General features: G+C 41.3%; 1 protein-coding gene across 2 annotated transcripts in view; it reads right to left on the bottom strand.

Moving 5' to 3' along the window:
• LOC124879046 (integrin alpha-11-like) overlaps nt 1–22844 on the bottom strand; it is a 146481-nt gene that overhangs the window by 113644 nt on the left and 9993 nt on the right. For both annotated transcript variants that reach the window (XM_047383316.1, XM_047383324.1), the window contains exons 2-3: nt 13553–13664; nt 10244–10353 (exon numbers count right to left, since the gene is read on the bottom strand). In XM_047383316.1, coding sequence (XP_047239272.1) covers nt 10244–10353; nt 13553–13664 — 222 coding nt within the window. The remainder of the gene's footprint in view (nt 1–10243; nt 10354–13552; nt 13665–22844) is intronic.

The raw sequence follows: 22844 nt of genomic DNA, 5'->3' as shown, positions 1-22844 counted from the left end.
GACCTGAGTCCGGGAAGCACAGAGCCCACTGTTGTACTGTGAGCAGCCTCCACTGCCTCCTCCAAGGATGAGGCGTGATGCACTGACACACCCTGAGTGCAGCCGGAGTGAACTCTCCAATGATGACTCAGATGGGCCGGCACCAATCCCTGAGAGTTGATTGCGTACCCGCCAGCTTGAGTCTCTGGCCAAAAACATAGAGCGTTTCGACCCTAATCATCAAACATTGATGATTATCTTAGGAAAGTTGGACGCTGTCTTCTAGATTTGTACTGCCCATCAACACAGGAAAAATTGAAGCTCATGTGGAAAACAACATCCAGGAGCGTCCATGTTTTCATGGAGAGCCTGACCCCTGCAGTCCTAGACCGTTATTCAACCCTCTGCGAAGCTCTAAGGGAAGAATATTCTGTGTACATGGACCGGGCCTCCACCACACTTGGTGCTTTCGCTATCCAGCAAAAGAAAAGCGAAGCACCCAGGGAATATTACCGGCGCTTGAGAGCTGCTTACTTCCAAGGACGTAATGCTCCCGGCACTGAGGAGGAACATGCTTTTAAATCCCTGTTCCTCCACAACCTTTATGAAAGTGTGCAATACGATGTTACTATGTATTGCAGAACAAAGACCCTGAGCATGCAAGAGATCCGGAAATATGCTCAGATGGCGTGGGAAACACGTGCTCGCCCGACCAAGGGATCAGAGGGCGAGGCAAGGGTTTTACATGTCCAGACTGAAAGAACCAGCCTTGCGTTAGAAGGTTAGGAAATGCCTTCAACAGGAACCCACATTAAGAACAGGTTCAGGGAACAACGTAGGTTTGGTCAGCTGGACTGAGGGGGTGGTACTGAATACCAACCACAGTCAAAGTTGCAAGGCCATTTCCAGTCGAACAGACGACCTGACCATCACGTGAGGCCTAAAGGTAAACCTGATGGTAAGGGATGGAACCGACATGCAGAAGGGATTATGGGGAAAGAGATGGAGGATGGCTTACGCAAGATGGTGACAGAAGCAGTGCGTCAGGCCACCACGCCCCCACAACCCTTGAAACAGGAAGCCGACCCTCCAGTTAAACCAGACCCAAACTTCCCGTCAGCATGACCAGGCGAGGACCCAGTCTCCACAGCCATCGGAGTCTACCTGATCGGATGGGGAGACAAACCTGGGAAACTCCAAGTACCCCTTGGGACCTCTCCAGGAGAAACACCACAAACCATCTTTCCAAGGTTCTCAGGTAAACTGAACCAAAATGGACATGCACGTCGTCTATACTGTCTGATCATTATAGGAGGACGTTTCCAACTGAGTTTCCATCTTAAAATAGGATCAGAGATCAACCTGATGTGCTCAGTCATGTTCGAGGAGGTGAGTAGAGCCATGCTCTCCTTCAATAAACCATTTCAGGCCGAAGCTTGTGATGTAAGCATCACCAGCCGCACCCGAAGTTGATCGGGCATCACTAGTTGGGTGGAGCTGGACGTCACACTCGAATACATGACTCTGGTGCACCCCATCTATATGTGCACATTAAACAAAGAGCTTTTTCTTGGTGGCCAGGACCTGCTGGACAGGCTGGCCCCACTCATTGTCTGCCACCAGGACCAACTCTGGATCCAGGTGGAGGTGCCAAACCCACTGGGTGCAAGCAGCGAACGATCCGTTGTGACCAACCAGGTCACCAGCTTAGAGGAGCCCAAAGAACCTCTCAGGCCCTCGTCAGAGCCGGTCATGGGCAGCTCTGAGACACAGCTGCACCCAGCCATCCAGAAAACAAACTCCTCCCAGATGCAGGCATGCATTGCTTTGCTCTTTAAAGAACTTACAACCACAAAGTGGTGGAAGGCGTACACCTGGAAACCATATTCACACCAGAAGTTCTTCTAGCATTCTGGCTGGAAGATTCATCAACCAGTAGAGAGCTGTATGACCGCTTGTGCCAAAAAGATCCCCTCTTAACTGAGGCACAACACAGCCACACACTCCCTTTAGCAGACGGGCTGCGTCCTCTCCTTAAGACAGACAGAGTGTGCACCTCCAGTGTGCAGATTGGCATCATACAGCTCTCCAATGCTTTGAACATTGTTCCAACAGACCAAACAGGGGTCACATTATCCTACGCTCATTACTCTCCTGTAGGGGGCCATAGGAGCTACAAAGCCACACTCCACACCCTCCAACAGATGCCGTACTGGCCTCCAACGTCTCACGACACTCAGGTCTACATCCAAAGATGCTTAACTTGCTGCCAGTTTCAGCCATACCAGCCAATCAGTCAACCTCCGTTTCAACATAGGGGGGTTACTTTACTTTGGTTCCACCTTCAGACCAACTGGGTCGAACCAGCCCCAAAATTACCTGGAGGTAACAAGTTCCTCCTAACTGTGACATGCAGCTTCATTAAGTAAGTACCAAATGACACTGTCATCCCAGATGCTACTCTTTTGCTGAACCAGATGAAGTTCTACATCAAACTCTCCTCCCCAAGAACGGAGCTTGTCTCCATGTTCTGGAAAGGATAGACCAGTGCGTAGGACTAGTTTAAATAGGTGCATGTGTCAACACTCACACTAACATGCACTAACCAGTAACAACTTTCTTCAACAGAAACAGTTAAAAGTATAAGTACCTTCTAGGACACAGTGTTAAACTGTAAGTTGGCACAATAATTTTCCATTAACACTGCATGCACAGCAGACCTCACAAAAGTGATTAAGAATGATGTCATGGGCACACACATTGCCAGAGATTTCATGCAAAATCCTATTAAAAGAGGTTGTTTCATCTGCAGAGTGCCCACCAAGGCACAGATACCTACTGGCCTAGTTCTGCTGAACTTAGTAGAGAAAATCCTAAGTCCACCACAGCAGACACCTTGCAACCTCCACAAACACACTGGGCTTATAGCCTAGGTACTGCAATTCAATTACTCTTTTTCTCCCTCTTTTCGCATCTAGATAATCTAGAGACAGGAGTCATATTAAACCCCATCATCATTTGGAAGAGCTAATGGTTTAAGTCTAAACCGGTGTAAACGTTGGTTTTGTTAAAGATAACACACCGCACACAGGCAGGTTAAGCGTTTACAGGCCAGGATTGAAACTCTTCACCCCCTTTCCCTCTCTCACTCGCTGCCCCAGTAGGAAGACTTCAACAAGTAAAATCCACCCTTTTATTTCCATTTCCTTATTAGGAATAGCTTCGGGAGGGTAGAGGAGGTTTTAGTGCGATGTAGAATCGCCATTTAGAGTCGAATGTGTTCTGAATTGTATGTGCATGCCATTGTTCTTTTGAAACGTGATTACTGTTTTCTGAGGCCGCCGAGTCTCGCAAGATTGTGCTTTCACCGTGCGCTGTGAAACTGGACTGCTATAATAATCTTATGGTGAAAATCAACCATTTTCTTTGTCTTAAACTTCATGTTTTATGAGTTGCCGTCAAACATTTTATAATCCTTTGTGTTCTCGAACATCCTCAGCGGCGGGGGATGTTTAATAACTGCTTGTACCTCACTGAGCTACACTTTCTGGCGGTCTGCGCTCCCAAAGCTTCGTTCAACCATATTCCCTTTGTATTTTGCCATAACTGCCATAACTGCTGGTTTGATCTCATAAACACTCCCTGCTGTTTTTATTTTGTGTTAGATATTTTACCCTTCTGTGTAGAACTTTGCATGTTTGATTACGTGAAGATTATTGAATCGGAATAGCAAGGTGGATCAGGCGGTTTGATTTAATAAAGATTCACGTAGATAAAGAGAAGTCGTTGGTGTTTATTTTGGGCAAGAGTGATTTGTCAGTCAAAATAAGGTTAAAGTTCCCCATGTTTCGGCAGAAACGGTTGATTAAACAGTGACATCTTTGGTAATAGTTATCAATTATTACTGAGTATTTAACGGTTGTAATTATCAAAGGCGTTGAGCCACGATTACAACACCAGAAGACATCTCTGGTTTCGATTCATAAATGAGGATTTTTGGTTAAGAAATTAATTTTCTCAAATTATGATTTTTAATTATAATTATTGATAAATATTAATTAATCAATCATCATAATCCCAACACGTGTTAACAAATACCTTGCCCCTTCGGTGTGTGGGTCTTTGTGCACTTGTTAGAATGAAACTACCTATAACCTTGGTGTATGAAGGAGTAAAAAGTATGATTGGAATAGATGAAAATAGAACGAGAGTTCGCAGAAGTTTAGGTGATTATGGACTGAATGAAGGTGTATATTTGAATCTCATAGGCCAACCACGAGGAATTCCTGATGAATTCAAAGCGCAACATAAAGTCACAGCCGAATTTGAATCTATTTCACAATTAACAAAAATGTTGAGTGGATAAACTATGTTTATTATAATCAACAAAGAATGATTAAATTTACTGTTGAAGGGTTTATGGCTTTAGGTGACCAATTGCATGAAACAAGTAGAATGGCATTGCAAAACAGACAAGCTTCAGATTGGATTTTAGCAGACAAGGGGGGTGTTTGTCACATGTTTGGCAATCAATGTAGCACATATATCCCCATGAACACAGCCCCAAGAGGTACCTTCAATGCCATAATGGTTAGACTCAGCAAATTAAAAGAAGAAATGGAGGAGAATGCGGGCAAGACAGCTGGTCCTGGGAGAGTCTGGAGGAAATATTTGGCAACTGGGGAGCATTAGCAGTGAAAACAGGATTAACCTTGCTAATTGTATTAGTTGTGATATTCCTGCTCGAGTGCTGCGTGTTGTCTATCTTAAGAAAGTGGATCTTGGGAACTGTGTACCGATGGATGACTGATGATGGGAAACATCAGAGGGTCTAATACGTATAGTGGCCTGGACCTGATGGACTTATGATTTTTTTTATGTTCCTATTTTTTGTTCTTGTTACATTATTTACATATAACATATGTCCAACATCAAAAAAAAAAAAAGTTATGTACTGTTTTATGTGAATTTTGCAGAATGGAAGATATTACCATCATGTTTTGTATTGGAAGTTATCATGTCCACTGATGTATTTTGTGTTCAATTATCCATATGTGCTTGCGAACTTGGAGCCATGATGGCCGAAAAATCCAGTGGGACTGACCATGTCAAATGAGACTCTGAGAAGATGGACATTGAGGAAGTTCGGGCATCACAAAAAGGTGATGTCATTTATCCATAACAAAGTCATATAAGCAATTTTTTTCCCCCGCCTTTTAGGACGGGTGGGTTTTTCGACTGGTGTGCCCTAAGAAGACCTGAAGGTCCCCTTCATTGACACGTAGCTTGTGAATTTGACAGACATGGATGTTTTTCGATGGGTGACTTGATGAGATGTGTTCCTGAGGGAGACTTTTGGTAAGAGCTACAGAGTAGCCGGATTTGGTCTAATTAGTCAAAAGGTTTAGTTTATCATACTCTAACACAGTTAAAATAATGTGCGCATAGGAACTCTAAATAGGATTTTACTTAATTAGTTGAACCCGAAATTTTAGACCTAAATAAGAACAATCATTTAGGGTTGCTTAATTTTGTACATAATGTAATTTCACTACTTTCCGTAATCGTTCACATTTTTTCCTTTTACTCGCTCATAAACAGCTTTTATACTCACAGGATATTTATAATATGAATATAAGGTCTCTCTCAGCTGTTAATTAGATTGAAAACCCTAATTAAAGGGGGATATATGTGGAAGCTTAAAGCTTTGTTTGTTAGATTAAAAGTGTATTATTGTTTTTACCATTACAAGATGAATTCTGTGAAGAATTATTCACTCTGAGTAAACATGCAAGCTGTCTGGAAACAGACATTACATTAGGGAAAAGTTCTTGGCGTGAGGAATAATTGATGGGCTTGTTATTGCAGTTCAGCCAGGAAATCTTGTGATACCCTGACCCCTGCCAGGTCAGCGTGACATCAATTCAGCAGTCCAGTTTAACTCAGGAATGAGGAGTTGACCAAAATAATGAGAATGTTATTGTAAACTATCACGTAGGCCAATCTGATCTTTTCCAGATGTTGGGCTGGAGTTGTATTCCCAGAACTGCGACCGAGAACCAATGTTGTGGATGCCAGACATTTTATGTAAATGAGTATGATGATTTCAATTGGTCAAGAGGACCCCAATACACACCAATGCTTTGTATCTGTATAAAACTGCCCTTTAAGGACTGAAAAGCAGGAAAACTTCTGTAATTTTGATGAAGATGTTTTGTGCGCTGTAAAAAATAAAAGTACCCCACGTGAAGGCTGTGAAGAGAGATTTCTCTGAGTTTTGTGTTAATTGTTTTTAGCTCAGTAGTAAGACCGCCCTCTTCAACAAATGCTGCCAGGCAGAAAGAAGACTTTATAGAGGCCACATACTGGGTTCATGCGATTATAATGTTGGCAATTTTGGAAATTCAATGACCTCATTCATGTTTGTATTAGCAATATCATTATGGTAGGTGAATACACAGCTTGAATCAATTATGGATATGCATTGTATGCATATAAGCATACACTTTGTGTACAGACTTGTTGTTTTGACTGTGTGTGCCTTCAGAGTAAGGACCAGACAGTGCTAAACTAGGGAGCTACATCTGCATAACCGTTAGAAACTAAAAATGTAAATATGTTCCAACGTTTAGGTGAAGACAAAAATAATATTCAAACCAAAACAACCCAAACCAAGTACTACATTTTAAATTAGCTATAAATTAGATTAAAAACTTCATTACCTTACAGTGGAGAAATAAAATCTCAATGGATGGAAGTCTTGAAGTGCTTAGATTGCTTAGAGTCTTTATGCTAGCCATAAAAGATGATAAATGTGTGTTTAACCCTTTCTCTCTCCGAGACATACCAATTGACTGAGCTTTTACTGTACCTAATTATATGTGCTCTCTTTCAGACTCTATCCTTGAAAACTGGCTCAGAGTTGATCTGTTCTTCCTTTTCTAGATGAAACGACTAAAGGAGCTACATCCATTAACATTTCCTTTTCCTTCCCATAGAAAGTACTCCAGGATCAGTGCTTCTGTGTTCTTTTTGTGTTTCTGCTCTGTTCTCTCAAACCCCTAGTTGGTCGTGGCAGATGGCTGCTCACACTGAGCCTGGTTCTGCTCGAGGTTTCTTCCTGTTAAAAGGGAGTTTTTCCTTTCCTTTGTCACCACATGCATGCTCAGTATGAGGGATTGCTGCAAAGTCAATCCCTCATAGTAACTGTCCACTGTCTCTACATGCTCATCCAGTTGGAGTGAATGCTGCAAGTCACTGACTGGATGCAATTTGATGGGTTTCCTTAGATAGAAAAACCTATCCAATTTGAATAAATAACTGAATCTGACTGCATTGTTCAATGGTTAGGATTAATTGGAATGTATGTACCTGACTTTGTGAAGTGCCTTGAGACGACATGTGTTGTGAATTGGTGCTATATAAATAAACTGAATTGAATTTAATTAAATATTAGAAGAGATGCTGTGACTCTCCCCTAATAGCAGCATTAACTGGACAGCACTGACAAGTTCAACGTTCAGGTAATCTAAAACAAATAAACTGTTTTAAAAGTTTTACTTGTAGGAATTTTTCTTAGTATTAAAACAAATATGATATAGAAGATATCAAGACTCAAATGTGTGAGTGATAGTTCTGTCAGTTCTGTAGATCATTTGTATGCTTTTGCAGTTGATTATACCCGGTGTGATTACAGCGTTAAAAAATGACACATACAAGGCTCAAGTTACTCATAAGTTCATTTGTGGAATATGCTTTGATTTTTTTATACGTGTCGATTACATGGGTTGTTAGTGACATGTGGTGTCTATTTTATTTCAGTGGCCCCATTAGAAACTGAGAAAAAAATGTATGTGTTCATTATTTTACTCAATGTATGTTTATTGGTTTCTATAAATTGAGTATAGATGTAGGCAAGCATGGTTGCGTGTTTTGCCTTGTGATCAGCTGGCGAAATGTCTTGGGAGGATCCTTCTTCTCGTCCAATGGGCACTGGAGATAGACAGCAAGGATGAAGCAGGTACAAGAAATGGGTTGATGGACTGACATTTCTCTCACAATGCTTCTATTGAGCTACACAATTAAGTTCATCGTCATATCCACAGAGCTGTGTTGTGGCCGAGCAATGGATAAAACAAGGGCTTGAATTGTACACAGACTACAGATTGGTTAAAAAAAAACAAAAAAAAAAACATGTGAATCCCATACTTTACAGCGTTAAAATTTTTTAAGGCCAGTCCCAGGAAGGAGGAGTCACAGCAGGAATTTTGCGTAATGCCATGGGAATCCATGAACAAAAAACTGTTTCCAGCTGCACCTCCTTTTCTACCTCCTTGCTACCTCTGGGCAACAGGGTGTGATCAGCAGGTGAAGTCATCACAGCTTGAGCTCATTGAAGCTCATCATGAGGAGCATAGTAAGTAGAAGTTTTCCTGAGACAGATTCCAGATTTTTTTGCTCATATGAGTGGTAATCAGGCTCTCTTCTGATGTCATTGCCACCAGTAATTATTACAAGGTATTCAGACACTGTATAGAGGACTAAATCCAATCCAAATAAATACTAAAATAAATACTCTTTAACACTTATCTAATTCACCTTCAAGCCTGTCCAAAGAGGCTCTGAAATGTCTACCAACCCACTGAATACTTGAGGCAGATGAATGAAAAACAGCTTTCAGACCCATGTGGGCCATTTTGATAATCTAGTCATGCTGTTCGGACTCCCTAAACCTTCTGCTGTGTTCCAAGCCCTGGTCAACGATGTTGTACAGGCATATATCTTAATCTCTGTTTATCTTGACTACATTTTAATCTTCTTAAAGATGTCAAAGAACATTGATATCATGTTAGACACGTCAAAAGACTCCTGGAAAACCACCTTATTATAAAAACCAAATAGTGAAAGTTTCACATATCCTCTATAATCTCCCTGGGTTTTGTTTCCGAGGGTGGGCAGGTATAGACAGACTAAAAAGATCCAAATATCCTAGGAGTGGCCAATTCCAAGTTCCAGAAAGCAGCTCCAATTATTTCTAGGAAGGTTCAATAAAATAATAATGACTACTCTGAGTTAAAAAAGAGATTCTTTGAAGCTCCCATCATGCTCCATTCTGATCCCTCTAAGTTATTTTAACTAAGTTCGGTCTGCATGTTTCCCTCACAGCTGACATTAATTCTGCTTATCAGACTTATATGTATTCACACAGGCAATCAACCTCCCCAATACTTAAGCCTCTCAGTTTCTGCTATACTCTGCCGGTTTTTACAGTTGTACAGTTTGCCCTAATTTTCATCATTAAGCATCACTCCACCTTGCACCTTCATCTCTTGTTTGCCTTTGAGTCCTCCTGAACTATCAAATTTTAGAGCTAAAGTAATGCACATACAAGTTTTTGAAGGTTGTCTAAGGGGATACTGTCCTTGAATCATTGTGTTTTTGCAGCTGTATTTAGCAGTGTTTGGATATTATAATATGTCACAGGGTGGATGTTAGTGCCAGGTGTGAATGGGGTCTGAATGCAATCCATCCTGGGACACATTGAATGATCCCTCCCTGACCTGACGACCCCTTAAAATAGACAGTTAATATTCAGTACTTTCTGTAAATAGTAATTAAAATCTGCACGACTGTTGACTTAAATAAAACTATTGAGCAAACCTAGCAATATTCTGAAGTGAGCATAGCTTTTTTTACCTGATTTACCGTCATAGTTTTAGTAATAACAAAACAGTTCTTGGTGATGGCAGTACACAATTACCTGCTGTGATCAGCATATTGAAAAATATGCTGTTTCAGTCACATTAAGAGAATTCGAGCTAGTTACATGTGTCCAAGGGTCTCTCACTTTTACACAGTTCTTAGTGTGCAGCCAGTAATGGCTCTCAGTTAACGTTGAATGGTTACTAACCACAGACAATTCCTTACATTAGACGGAGCTACTAGCACAATGTTTTAATTGGACAGGATTAGAATTCCGAGTTTGCATTAGGTCCGGTGGTCATATTGTGGAACTTCCTGACTTGTGGGTTATACTGATGTCACGGTGGAATCGGTGGGTATATAAGAACACCCGTTAGCACTGTTTTGTAAAAAGCATGCCATGATACATAAAAGCCATCTCAAGACAATACATAGTTATACTTCAATGCAACGCCAATGAAGGGCTGTTAAGGCTGTAGCAATAAGTTGAAAACACTTGTGCTCCATTAGCATGATCTACTGCTGATATGGTATAAATATTCCATACACAAGGTTTGCTTACCCAGGTCAAGACGGCTGCAGTTTGCAGAACTTTTGATATCCAGTGGACATTTATATACATCACCAGTTTGAAGCTGTCCTGTGTATTCAAAGGGAGCACCAACGAGCAACCTGGAAACACACACACACACAAAACTGCTATTTCCTCTCATGCCACATTAGAACATAAATAAAATCTTTAAATGAAAAATAGCCTTCTGGTATCTTCAAATCTCACTTAATAGTACCAGGGAACATTAAAGATTGAAAAAATATGTGTGATTTGAGTTGTTTTCTATCGTGATATACTGTATAATGATATCGACTGTTAGGGAAAATATTATCATGACAGGATTTTTTACACATTGCCCAGCCCTACCCTCTGTACATCGACAAAGCAATTTTCCCCACTGCCTAAAGAAAACCCCAGCTCTGCACCCTGATGCGTGGAGCCCAAGCAGACGTTTCCCTTGCAGAAGACCAGCGAAGACAATCAGACGAAGAAAAGACGCTCATATGAAAAAGGACCAGGGACAAAGCCCAGATGATCGACTACATTAAAAGGAGGATCAACCCGTGTGCCCTAGAAGGGCTGTGCCTTGAAATTAAGAATCTGATTTCATCTACAGCCTTTTTTCAGACAGCAGAAGTGAACTTGATCGGTGAACAACTGATTGCTCTAAGGTTCAGGCTTCTGGAAGTCCTGAATCAACAAAGTTCCTATTTGACCAACGAAACCTGGAGCATCGGTGCCTGTCCACTTAGAGGAAGAAAACTGAAGATTAAGCTGTTTTTCCTTCAAGAAATCACTCGTTGTTACCAGAAGAAACATCCCCATTGGGTGCATGGATGAGCCTCCGTCTTCAAAGCCTCTCCAACCTCATCAGTTTCAGCATCAGGGTAAGACAGGTTGAGTTGATTGATTCATTTCTATTATTGAAATTATTATGTGTTGCTGAATTGAAGCTGTTACTGACCCCTGCAAAAGCGTTACTAATTAAAGATAGCATATCAAATTCTAGTTAAATCGTGGACATCCAATTATTTGAGTCACCTTATTTTTGGTTTTTCATTGGTGGTAAAAAGTCTTGTTGCCTGGCTCTAAGAGATTTTAGGAGGTTTGTATAGGTTGCCTTAGCCAAGCTTGTTAAAACAGTGCCCTTGGGGCTCATGCCGAGTCACTAAAATTAACCTAACCAATATACCAAGAGCCAGTTGTGATATTAGGGAATGAGAAGCTGTTAACAGACGTGACTGTCGAGGTGTGGATGACTGCTGTGGTCTACTCAGTCGTCCAGACCACCAGTTGAAGAAGGCGAGACTTTTGTATGAAGGGTGTCAGAGGCTAGACGAGTCATTTCCCGACACCAGCTTAAACGGAACTTTCAGTAAACCTGCTTAGTAAGATCATTCAGGTTTGGGGAAGTCCGCACCCATTGGATGGAGAGCTGGATTGAGCAATCCCCTTAGAAATAGGGAAGTAGTAGGGATGGGTCACCTTTCGTTGTCCGATGAGCTTCCTCAACTCATGATTCATTTATACCATCAAAATAATTGTAATTAATCTAATAATACATAATGTGTGTGGTGATAGTTTTCCAAAAAGAAAAAATAGGAGGCATATTCATGTCATGATGATCAGCATTGAGGTATGATTGAGCTTAGTGCAGCAGCTAGACAGTGCTGTTTGCTTTAGATACATGCATTGTATAACTAAATAGGTATGAGTCGATGAACGTTTTATTTTCAGTCAGGTTTGACTAGCTGATGTCATTCAAAAAGTTGTTGTTTGCTGTAACTGACTAAAAATATCCCTCATGTGTGCAGACAGTCTCAGCATTTTTCCGCCGACATAAACAGGTTCTTTGACTGTCACAGCACAGTTGCCATGGTTATTTGGACATGTGATGGGTGACTGCCGCCTATTTATACTACTTTGCATATGTATTTAGGGGAGGGACTGGGCGGTCAAAGGGCCACATGCAGCTACGTAAAATCCACCACAGATTAGGTTTTATTAAGGCTATGTGTGCGGTGACATGTCTACTCACAGTTTCGTACATCTGAATTTTATTGTGTGCTGCAAGTTTCAGAAATTCTGCATACCACCAAATGTTAGTATGAAAGCTGTACACTCTTTTGTATATGAGGTCCCTGGTCCTGGCTGAGATCCAAGAGTCTTTCCATCAAAACAACAAAGTCTGTTGGATGGAACTTGTTGCCTCTTCTTACCCCTAGAATAGATTCCTTTAACATAGGGAGAGAGGGCTGCACTGCTAGCCTGTGCAGGTTGCAAGCATTAGATCTATAATGTCTCAATGTGTGAAATTCTGTGTTTTTCTGTTGATTTGGAACTGGTGAAGAATGGATGTGGAGGTAAGAACTTCAAACTCTTTCCTCTGAGATGAGATAGAAATTAAATATAACTGGACATATTTTTTACATGACCATTGAGGCTTGATCAGTTATCCAAATAATATTACTGAACATTCTCTTGTTATATCAGACCCGTTTATTCTTAGAGATTAATATTTGCCTTTGACAAATTGGTCCATATTAAAACAAAACAAAATTAAAATTAAAAACAAAAGGCATCCTAAAAAACAACACGTAAAAATAACTCTCCTAGCAGAAGAAACTATCACAAGACATATAAACACTTGTTCCAGAGTTTCCAGATGCTTTAAGTAAACCTTGTAGTACAGTCAAAGATCTTGTTAAATTTCAAACAGCACATGACTTTATAATGGAAACTGGCTATGGTCAAAACATGTGGAGAGTTGTAAAACCAACAATTCCATTAATCAAGGATGAGATACGGAAGAAAATGGATTTTGAGGTAGGGCAATATGTTTTGACCAACACTACACTTTTTCTGGCACTAATACAATAACAGCTAAAATAATTGGACTTACATCAATCAATATATCACTAACATCAATCAATATATCAATTTATAGCAGATTGGGCAAAATACTACATTATTTATTTTACCCCTGGTAATTTAAACCAGTATGCTAACACAGCTCAACCATGACTGGCTGTAGTGGGGTGAGTTGTAAGATGTATTTTAAAAGTGTAACAAGCGTTTCCATAAATAAAACTAAGAATATTTTCACATTGGTCAGATGTGTCTGCTAGTGAAAACAAAGTCTGATGAGGTGTTAAAGAGGGTAGGTTAGTCACTGTGTTGTGGAGCTATTTGGTAACTCAAAACCCGAAAGAAAAATAGCTTACCTGAGCCCTTTGCAGTCTTTGGACACAGGGGGGTTTGAAACAGAAAATAGAATAATTTCTTGACCTATGAGGCTTAATGAAGGGGGATTCTTACCATTGGTGTCCTCCTGCCTCGTGCTGCTGGACTGTGTATCCAAACTGAGCATCTATAGAGCCATGGAAGATCTTATAGTTCTTCTTGTCAAAGTTGAAGCAGAGGTGAAGATCTAAAACACAGCAGAACATCTGATTTTACAACAAACCACATTAATTTCTTGCACACATGACAAGTGAATAAACCACAAAACATGTTTTCACACAGAGATAGGGATTACATATTGTTAAAAAATCTGGTGTTGTGCATGTATTTAAATATAATATTTTAAATACATGTGTTTTGCCTTTTTTCTGTTACCTGTTTTACTTGCCGATTTTGAATCGTTGCTTCAGTTGTTTCTCACCAATTTCTAGTCCATTTTCATCCCGTTTTTACCTATATTGCAGAGTTTTTTTTTAAGCTGATTACTGAATGATACATACAGGTAAATGGGTTGCTGATTGTATGTTGAGTGAAGAAACTACATAAGCTCAAGAAAAGCAGCAACTAATCTCAATGCTGAACACAGGGATATTTTTGACCAAAACCTAGCCAGTGTCTTTGTGATTTGAGACTGGGCAGGGCGTTCACCTTCCAGCAGGACAGTGATCCAAAGCAAACAGCTAAAGCGTTTGTCATTTTAGGCATTTTGTCTTTTGCTTCACAGTGGAAAAAATGAATATTGAGACTGTGGCTCAGTAGGAAGAGTAGTTGTCTTGCAATCAGAAGGTTGTGGGTTCGATTCCAGCTTCCTCCTGCTGTATGTTGATGTGCCCTTGGGCAAGGCACTTAACCTCAAGTTGCCTACTGATCTGCATATCGGTGTATGAATGTGTGAGCGTTAGTGAGTGCGATTGGGTGAATGTGGCTCTAATGTAAAGTGCTTTGAGCGGTCTGTATGACTGGAAAGGCGCTATATAAATTCAGTCCATTTACCATTTACTAAAACAATACATATGATGAAATGAGAGATTAATCTCAAATAAATAATAATCATACTACATGGATAAAATGTCCTGAAAAAGAAAATGGAGGATGATTTATGTGAAAATCATGTTAACCATATCTTAACAATTGTAGATGGAATTATGGTTTTTACATTTATGATTGATGAATAGAAATGCAATAACGTTTAATTTTTTTGTACAACTGAACTTTGTTAATCAACTATATGTGTAAGAAAAGTACTGATTATAACTTGTATGACGAATATACAAGAAAGGATGAAGTTGAGGTAATGTTTTAAACTGTAAGTGGAGAAAATGCTGTAACTAAAAGTTTCAGCAGCAACGATGTAAGAATTAAATCCTCTTTTTAAGAGGAAGTGTAATGTTGAGTGAGACAGAAATAGAGCAGATGTTAAGGAATTGGGGAAGTGAGTGCCACAGCTTACAGTACAAGGCTGATGACTGAGGTGAGGGCGCAGGTAAGAGGAGAAGTAAGCAGATGGCTCAGGACTGAGGTAATGAAGGCTCATGTCTGATGTGAAGCACGAGTCACAGTTTGTGTTTTTGGTTTGGTATTTATTTACGTTTAGTAAGGTGTTTTTCTGTTCTAAGTATGGTTAGTTCTTGAGTCCTCGTTTCTGGTGTTTTATTTTCTTGGTTCTGTTCTGGTAACTGTGTTATTAGTTGTATTCTTAGATCTGTTATCTTCCTGTGTTCTGGTCCCTTGGGTTTGTTTACTGTGTGTCTTGTTGGGCTCCTCATGTTCTCGTTTATCCCTATTTGGTTCACCTGCCTCTCAGTCTCCCAATCTGTCCGCACCTGTGTCCTGTTCCCCCATGATTACCTGCCCTATTGTTTAATGTCCACCTTCGTTTGTATTTCAGTTCATCTTTGTCCTTTGTTTGTTGCGGTGTCGTTAGTCTTATTCAGTCTGTTTGTTCTTGCTGTGTTGGAGTTTGTCCCGCGATCCGGAAACCAGGACTGTTATTCATGAACTTTGTTACCTGGATCATCTGTTAAGCCAGCCCTGGAATTTGTAAGTTGGCTCACTTCATTAAAGCGTGATCATCTCACCAACTGTCTCTGCTCATCTTGCACCTCTGGTCCACCTTCAAATGGAAAATATGACAGTACGACACCACCACAAGGACCAAGCAGATCAATTTGTTAAAGTATCTCCGGCGAGCCACTGAGAAGTCCCCATGTCTGGATGGACCACCTGCGGAGAGACGGTCACCATTCTGGGGCACCAGACTGGCAGTGCCCCTCCCCGGGACCGGTCCGTTAAGCTACGGGTCGGCGGCTGCCTCCTCCGCCTGCTGCAGGTAGTGTCAGAGACGTAGGGCTTCAGTCCCAGACACTGGCTGGTCGAAGTGACGCCCCAGCTCCTTGTTCCACTGGGGTCCTCACGACGCCGCAACACCTGGTTCTGGAGCTCGATTGCCTCCTCTGTCTGGTCCGGCTCCAGAGGAGCGTGCATCCGAGCCATCCACGTCCGCAGCGGCTCCAGCCGAGCTATCCATGTCTCCAGCAGCCAGCAGGTCTGCCTCAGCCTCATCTCCCCGGCGCAGACAGCGGCATAGGCTAGAGGCTCCAGTTCCCGTTTCTCTGGCAAGTCGACATGATGCTTCAGCCCTGTGTTTCCCTAGGGGTCTACGTGACGTCACCACCCCGGTGTTTGGAAACCAATCGTCTCCGTTGTCTAGTCCGCCTCCTACTCATCCACGGAGGGTCCGCCCACCATGGCTTCCTCGCGGCTGTTTTTTCCGGCGTGGGGGGTGTTCATGGAACTCACGCCTGACCCCGTACCAACTGGCGCCACGCCTGACCCCAGGCCAGCTGATTCCAAGCCTGACTCTGAGTCAGCTGACTCCCAGCCTGACGACACAACGCCTGACTCCCAGCCTGACGACACAACGCCTGACTCCCAGCCTGACGACACAACGCCTGACTCCCAGCCTGACGACACAACGCCTGACTCCCAGCCTGACGACACAACACCTGACTCCCAGCCTGACGACACAACGCCTGACTCCCAGCCTGACGACACAACGTCTGACTCCCAGCCTGGGCCCAAGTCTTTGCAGTTCCTGCCAGGGTCCAAGCCAGACGCCACATCCAAGTTGCTGCCGCGGGTCAGCAAACGCCACAGACCCCCTGGACTCCAGCTTCTGCGCCGCAGACCTCTTGAGGAGCCATTTCATGGGTTATCCTGGCCACACCGCAGACCTCCGAACACCTCGCTTTATGGGCCTCACCTGCATCTTCGCAGAGCAAATTCATTGAACAAATTCAACAAAGAACATAAAATAAAACTAAACCGGCTGCTTATTATTTAGACAACACTGTTTTTACTTGGTTAGGTGGTCAACAAGATTTCTGATTTCACTGTGCCTGCTGCTGACAGAGTCGCTGTGTCCTTCTCCTCATCATCATTTTCTGTCTCGCTGTGGCTGACCACTACACTGCTTGGCCCTGAAGAGTGTAGATTAACTGGATTTACTGATGGCTTCTGGCCAATAGCTTCATGCATGGCTGCATAAAATATGCATGTCGCTGCTTCTCTCTCGTCTGTCCCTGATAGCATCCCGCTGCAAGATGCTGTGGTAGCCATGCTGGTTCAGTATGCCTTCAATTTTGAATAAATCCCCAACAGTGTCACCAGTAAAGCACCTCCACACCATCACACCTCCTCCTCCATGCTTCACGGTGGGAACCAGGCATGTGTGTGTATATGTGTATATATATATATATATATATATATATATATATATATATATCATCCGTCCCTGTACAAGAAAAAAAAGTAAGAAATGCTCATTGGTAATCATTTATTTAAATTATGTTGTTTTATGACTTGTTATATACAGAGTAAAATTCCATTGTATTCACACATATACAGTATTGTAAAACAAATTATTTTTTACTGATATTTAAACATAAAAACGCATTTCTGAACGTTTCCATATTCCACCTTTTTGCACAAAACGTCATATGCGGCAATAAATTGTGGGTAATATACTTTGACGAAGTCTGCTTAGATGCGTGGTTAGCCGAAGTGTGGATCGAGGGTGCAAAGGGGGATGAGGCGAAGACCTCCCTGGAGAATTGGGACACACTATGCACTCGAACCCATTAACAAAACGCGCAAATGAGGGACACAATGGTGTGAGGGTTTTGGGACAGGGCCTAGATATCTCATTTATTTTCTTCATGCAGGAGGCAATGGCTTTACTTTTAGAAGTAAACGTCTAGAAGTAAACTTACCACCAATGGGTTGACTAACATAAAAGATGCCTAAAATCTCTAAACACTTACTATTATCCATCACCAAATCCAATAGTGTAGTGGCCAAGACTACTCTTCCTCCCATTGCTCACCAGTCGGTGCCTGTAAATTGCATCATCCATTTGATCAAATCTCTTCCAATATTTCAAACCACTCCGGCTGTTGCATTCCTTGATTGTTCGGGAATTGCTTTTCAGCTTTTAAGCTCCTCACTACATTGCTTTGGTGTTCGCTGGTACCTGTGAGCAGCCATTAACGGAGTCATTCTAGTTACGTTGCCCCCTACCTAATAAGGGACCAACCCAATAGTCTTCGGATGTTGTGTTTTCAACCTGACTCAGCTCAATTGGAACCCTGGCCAAGGAGGTACTAAAAAAGGGGGCTGGTACCAAGTAACCATTACTAATGGAAAACCATATAAACTTGGTAGAACCGACCCATGCTGAGTAGTTATAATGGAAACAGAGCACAATTTAGGAATCTTAGCAAATAAATCACATATTTAGAGTCAAAGGAAAGCTTCTTGAAATGCAATGAGACAGTTTAACTAACCCTACATGTAACTTCTTCTGTCCCTATTTATAATTTCCCAACATTACTGTTACTGTGACACCTCATTACCACACATTTTTGATGTTTTATTTCCTTACCTCTCGTGTGCAGTATATACTATGTTTGCTGTGGTTCATTACCTCCAGCTGAAGAAATAAACAGTCTTTTCAGAGTCACACTGCTTGCCAGCACAGATGGCAATGATAATTTTTCCTGCTGCTGAGAGAAATAAAAGATACTGGAAAAGAGAAGAACTGTCAGCGTCTTTAGAATGATGGTTTCCTCACAACAGAGAGTAATCTATTTCCATATGAGTTGAACCAGGAATGATTTATCAGACCTGTTGGCAGGAGACACAAAGCGCTTGCCAGTGTGGAGATACAGGATTCCAATCCATGTCTGAATGTCTCGTTTTTTTGCCACTGTCTTGACTAACTAGGATGAACCTCTGGCACTGACTGCAATTTTCTTTTACAATTTTCACAGAGCTGTGCAAATATATTCTTTGTTAGATATTGCTTTTGGTCAGATAGTGTTCATGGCTGTGTTGTTTTTTCTACATATTTCTTTTTGCTGCTCTAATGCTGAAAACAAAGACAAGCAGTCACTGCAAAGCAAAAGTATTGATGTGTAAGAAACTAAGTCTGTACTTATAGGTGCGAAATTTCCAATGTGTCAAGTGAGATGGCACAGTAAGTTATGAATCCAATAATGCCAGAGATGGAAGTGATTATGAAGAGAAGTGAGCAGACTGTCAGACGTGGCCTTGTGAGTCATTTCTTCAGCAGGCAGACAGGGGGCTGGCTTAGAACCACTGCAGCTCCTGCTAATGTCACTTTCCCAGCAGGCAGAATAAGACAGAGGCCATATGTTTGTCAGGCAGTCGTTTCCTGTTCATAATATTCAGCCATAGTGCAATGACAATACAGAAAGATGTGGAAAACTCTAATCATATTACAGTTAAGCATGAATCAGTTTATGGTATCAGAATCAGAATCCCTTTACTGTCATTGCACAAAAAACCACAGCGAAAAAAAAAAAAATAGCAGCTCTGGAAGCTGGAAGTGCAAGAGAAAAACAAAGGTGAAATTTAACAGATGCTGAGGTATTACAGCTGCTACATTTTTTAAATCACAGCTAACTTTTCCTGCATATTATTCCTGTATTTTCCATTCCTTTTAATGCATTGCCAGAATAAGTGCCAAATTTTTCTTAGGATGTGTTGCACTAGGTAATGTTCAACCTTATCTACCTGTCGCTGCTTACTGTTGGTCAGCTGGCCGAGGAAAGGGAAGTCTGTTAAAGTCAGCTCAAAAAAATTAATACCAATTGCTTGGACATTAGTGATGCGCCAGGCTTTCCATTTTTGTCAAAGGCTGTTTTAGATAGTATTTCTATCAGTATAATAAACAACTTATTTTAGCAACCAGCTAACATGATTTTGATAAGCCCAAATGTACTATACAAAGACCAGAAAAGCAGAAATGACAACATTCGGTGCAATATGCATCTTTACACAATTTGATTGACTGGCAGTCTGTCCAGGGTGTACCCTGCCTCTCGCCAGAAATAAGCACCAACCCCTTGGGGCCCAGCAAAGATGAAATGAGTATGGTTAAATGGGTGGTTGGAAATTTACTGCAGAAAAGGCCTTCAGAAAAAGGAATACTACCAATCTAGCTGGTGTTTATAGTTATTTGTTGTTTATTTTATGTTGTTGTTGTATGTCTGTTCAGTCGCTGTATCAACTGAAAATTTCAACGGTACAAACCTGCACAAACAAATAACTAAAAAATGAGCCCACTATGGTTCAATTCGGAGCAAAATGGGGGGAATGGTGACGTCATCGGGTGAAATTAAAACTTGTAATATCTCAGAAACCAAAACAGCACAAACGAAAATTTCAACGGCACAAACCTGCACAATTGAAGCACTAAAAAATTAGCCCAGTCCGGTTTAATTCGGAGCAAGATGGGGGATGGTGACATCTGGATGACCTAAAAAATAATCTTTAATATCTCAGAAACCAAAACAGCACAAACAAAAATTTTAACCGCACAAACGAAGCACTAACCATTCTGTCTATTTGCCAGAATTTTCCATGTGGGTGGGTTGTCAGGTTCACGTAGCTGTCTTCCTCTGCTCCTTTGATCAACACAACACCACGCACCACACGCACACACAAGGGAGAACAATAATGCCGTGATTTGAAGGAAAATATAGGACTGCTAAAAAATTTAACCCGTTACCTTTGTCTTTCTTTAGTTTAGAAAGTAGTTTGCTGTTCGCAAATAGCTACATGAAAAAGCTAGGCTGCAATTTATCAGAGGCGATCTGCATGGCTTCTCTCAAGCTCCAGACACACGAACTTGAAGTGGACTTAAAGAAATTTGGTTAAAAGCTTGAATAAGATGCACTACAAAATTATTATGTTCCTACCCATACTAGCTAGCAAATTAACTAGCTAGCAAATTAGCCTGCTGGCTAGCAAACCAACTAGTCAGCTGTGAAACTCAAAATTAACACAACATTGCGCGTACGTACATTATGAACTAGTTTCATTAAATCATTCGGTAAATTGCCAAATGACAAAACAGAAAAGGTGTATCTCTGTGTGCTTCCATGATAAAGGCTAAATGGCTAGCTGTGTAGTTAGCCAAACCGACCAACTTGCCTCGACAATAGAAAGATACTAGTTTGATATGTGACGCAACACAGACAGTCTATGTACTGTGCACAAACCTTTAATTATTTGCCTCGCTTCGATGATCAGTCAGGTTCTCCTAATGTGTGAGCTCATTGTTGATTGAGCATTGAGTCTGGCACAGTCATGGGCACGGTGTATTCCTGGTGGAGCATGTCTGTCCACGTCTTGACATTTGAAGCACAAGCTGTAAAGGACCTTGTTAATATGTTCTGTATTTTTAAACTGGTTCATAAGTGTTTATTATTTTGCTGCAGCAGTAACGCAGCCAATGCTTTTATTTTGAAAAGCTCAGAACAGCAAGGTGTCGTAAATCGATTGCCGCAAACGGTACAGTAGCAATGACATGGATTCCTGTGTGCACAGAGAAGGTGTGCCCCATGGTTGAATAGGAGAAGGATATTGCTAAGGTTTAATTCCAAGCTGCAAATTGTTTCTTAGCACCTGGTCGAGGAGGGAACAAGGTTGGTATTGGCGTTAAGTGGTGAAAATGTGTATTTAGTTATATTTCACAGAGCATACAGGTTGTTACTAAGTGTAGCAGTTACATATTTTCCCAATAGAGGGTGCTCATGTTCTTTGTTAAGTTATGCTTAGCAATTTAAAGGTTTCAATGTTATATGCTGTGTAAAGTCACAGGCGGTTGCAACATGGTGTATCTTGTTTTATTTCACAGTACAGTAAAATATAGAAGGCAATATTAAAGGGTTAAAGGCACATACTGTTTGAGTTATTAATAGTATATTTATTTTGTATGTTTATAGCTCTTACTGTGTGTTCACAAGAAAGGCTGCACAATAAAAGGATTGTGAAACATCAGTTTGAGAGACCATCATTTCGACCGGGATGCTACAGTAAGAGCTTGACCCAAGCTGAGAAGAGCTTCATTACAAGCTGAGTTTTGTATGTTTATAGCTCTTACGGTGTGTTCACAAGAAAGGCTGCACAATAAAAGGATTGTGAAACATCAGTTTGAGAGACCATCATTTCAACTGGGATGCTACATTAAGAGCTTGACCCAAGCTGAGAAGAGCTTCATTACAAGCTGAGAAGAAGCTCATCCCACGCTCAGCACCAAGGTTCCAGTTCCACGGCTCCAACCAAGGTCTTCTTGGATCCGATGGTCAACTATATCGCCCTGTCGTCAGTATGGAAGCATCTGAAAAGGAAACAGAGTACACAGAGGACCTCCAGGTCAACGAGGAAGAGGAGCCTTCGTGCTCTGTTCGTCAAAGGAGGCCTACAGAAAAAATGCAAGCATATCAGGAGGAGGCCCATAAAAAAGAAAAACAACTTCTCAAAGTTTATGATCAATGGAAAAAACAAGTACGTACAACACGAGACCAACTAAAGGGAGACATAAAAAACAATCAAATCATTTCACTCATGGATATCGTAGAGAAAGAAAGAGACAGTGTCATTAAGTTATATACAGAAATTAGAGAAAGCGTTACTCCCTCTAGTGACACAAGGCGACTTATAGATGCATGTGAAGCAGTCTCCAAAGATATTATCAAGGTCGCACATGAAAGACTCTCAGGCATAGATGACTATGACAGTGGCAAAGTGAAGACACGCTTACGTGAGCTTCTTAACCCAGACTATGCTCAATCCATTTACAGTTCTTTGGTCACACACTTAAGTAACCACTCATCTGCTAGTAAGTCAAACTCTGGAAGGTCAGTAGTAGCTGTAAAGAGAGCAGAGGCTACAGCAGAATTAGCAGCCAAGGAAGCAGAGTATGAAGTGTTGATAGAAGAAGGACAACAAAAGGAAAGGATTCAACTTTTGGAAGAAAGGCAGAGAAGGGAGCTTGAAT

Source organism: Girardinichthys multiradiatus, chromosome 2, assembly GCF_021462225.1.
Source record: "Girardinichthys multiradiatus isolate DD_20200921_A chromosome 2, DD_fGirMul_XY1, whole genome shotgun sequence".
Classification (NCBI taxonomy): domain Eukaryota; kingdom Metazoa; phylum Chordata; class Actinopteri; order Cyprinodontiformes; family Goodeidae; genus Girardinichthys; species Girardinichthys multiradiatus.
The sequence above is the reverse complement of the archived record's forward strand: the minus strand, read 5'-3'. Positions and strand labels throughout refer to the sequence as shown.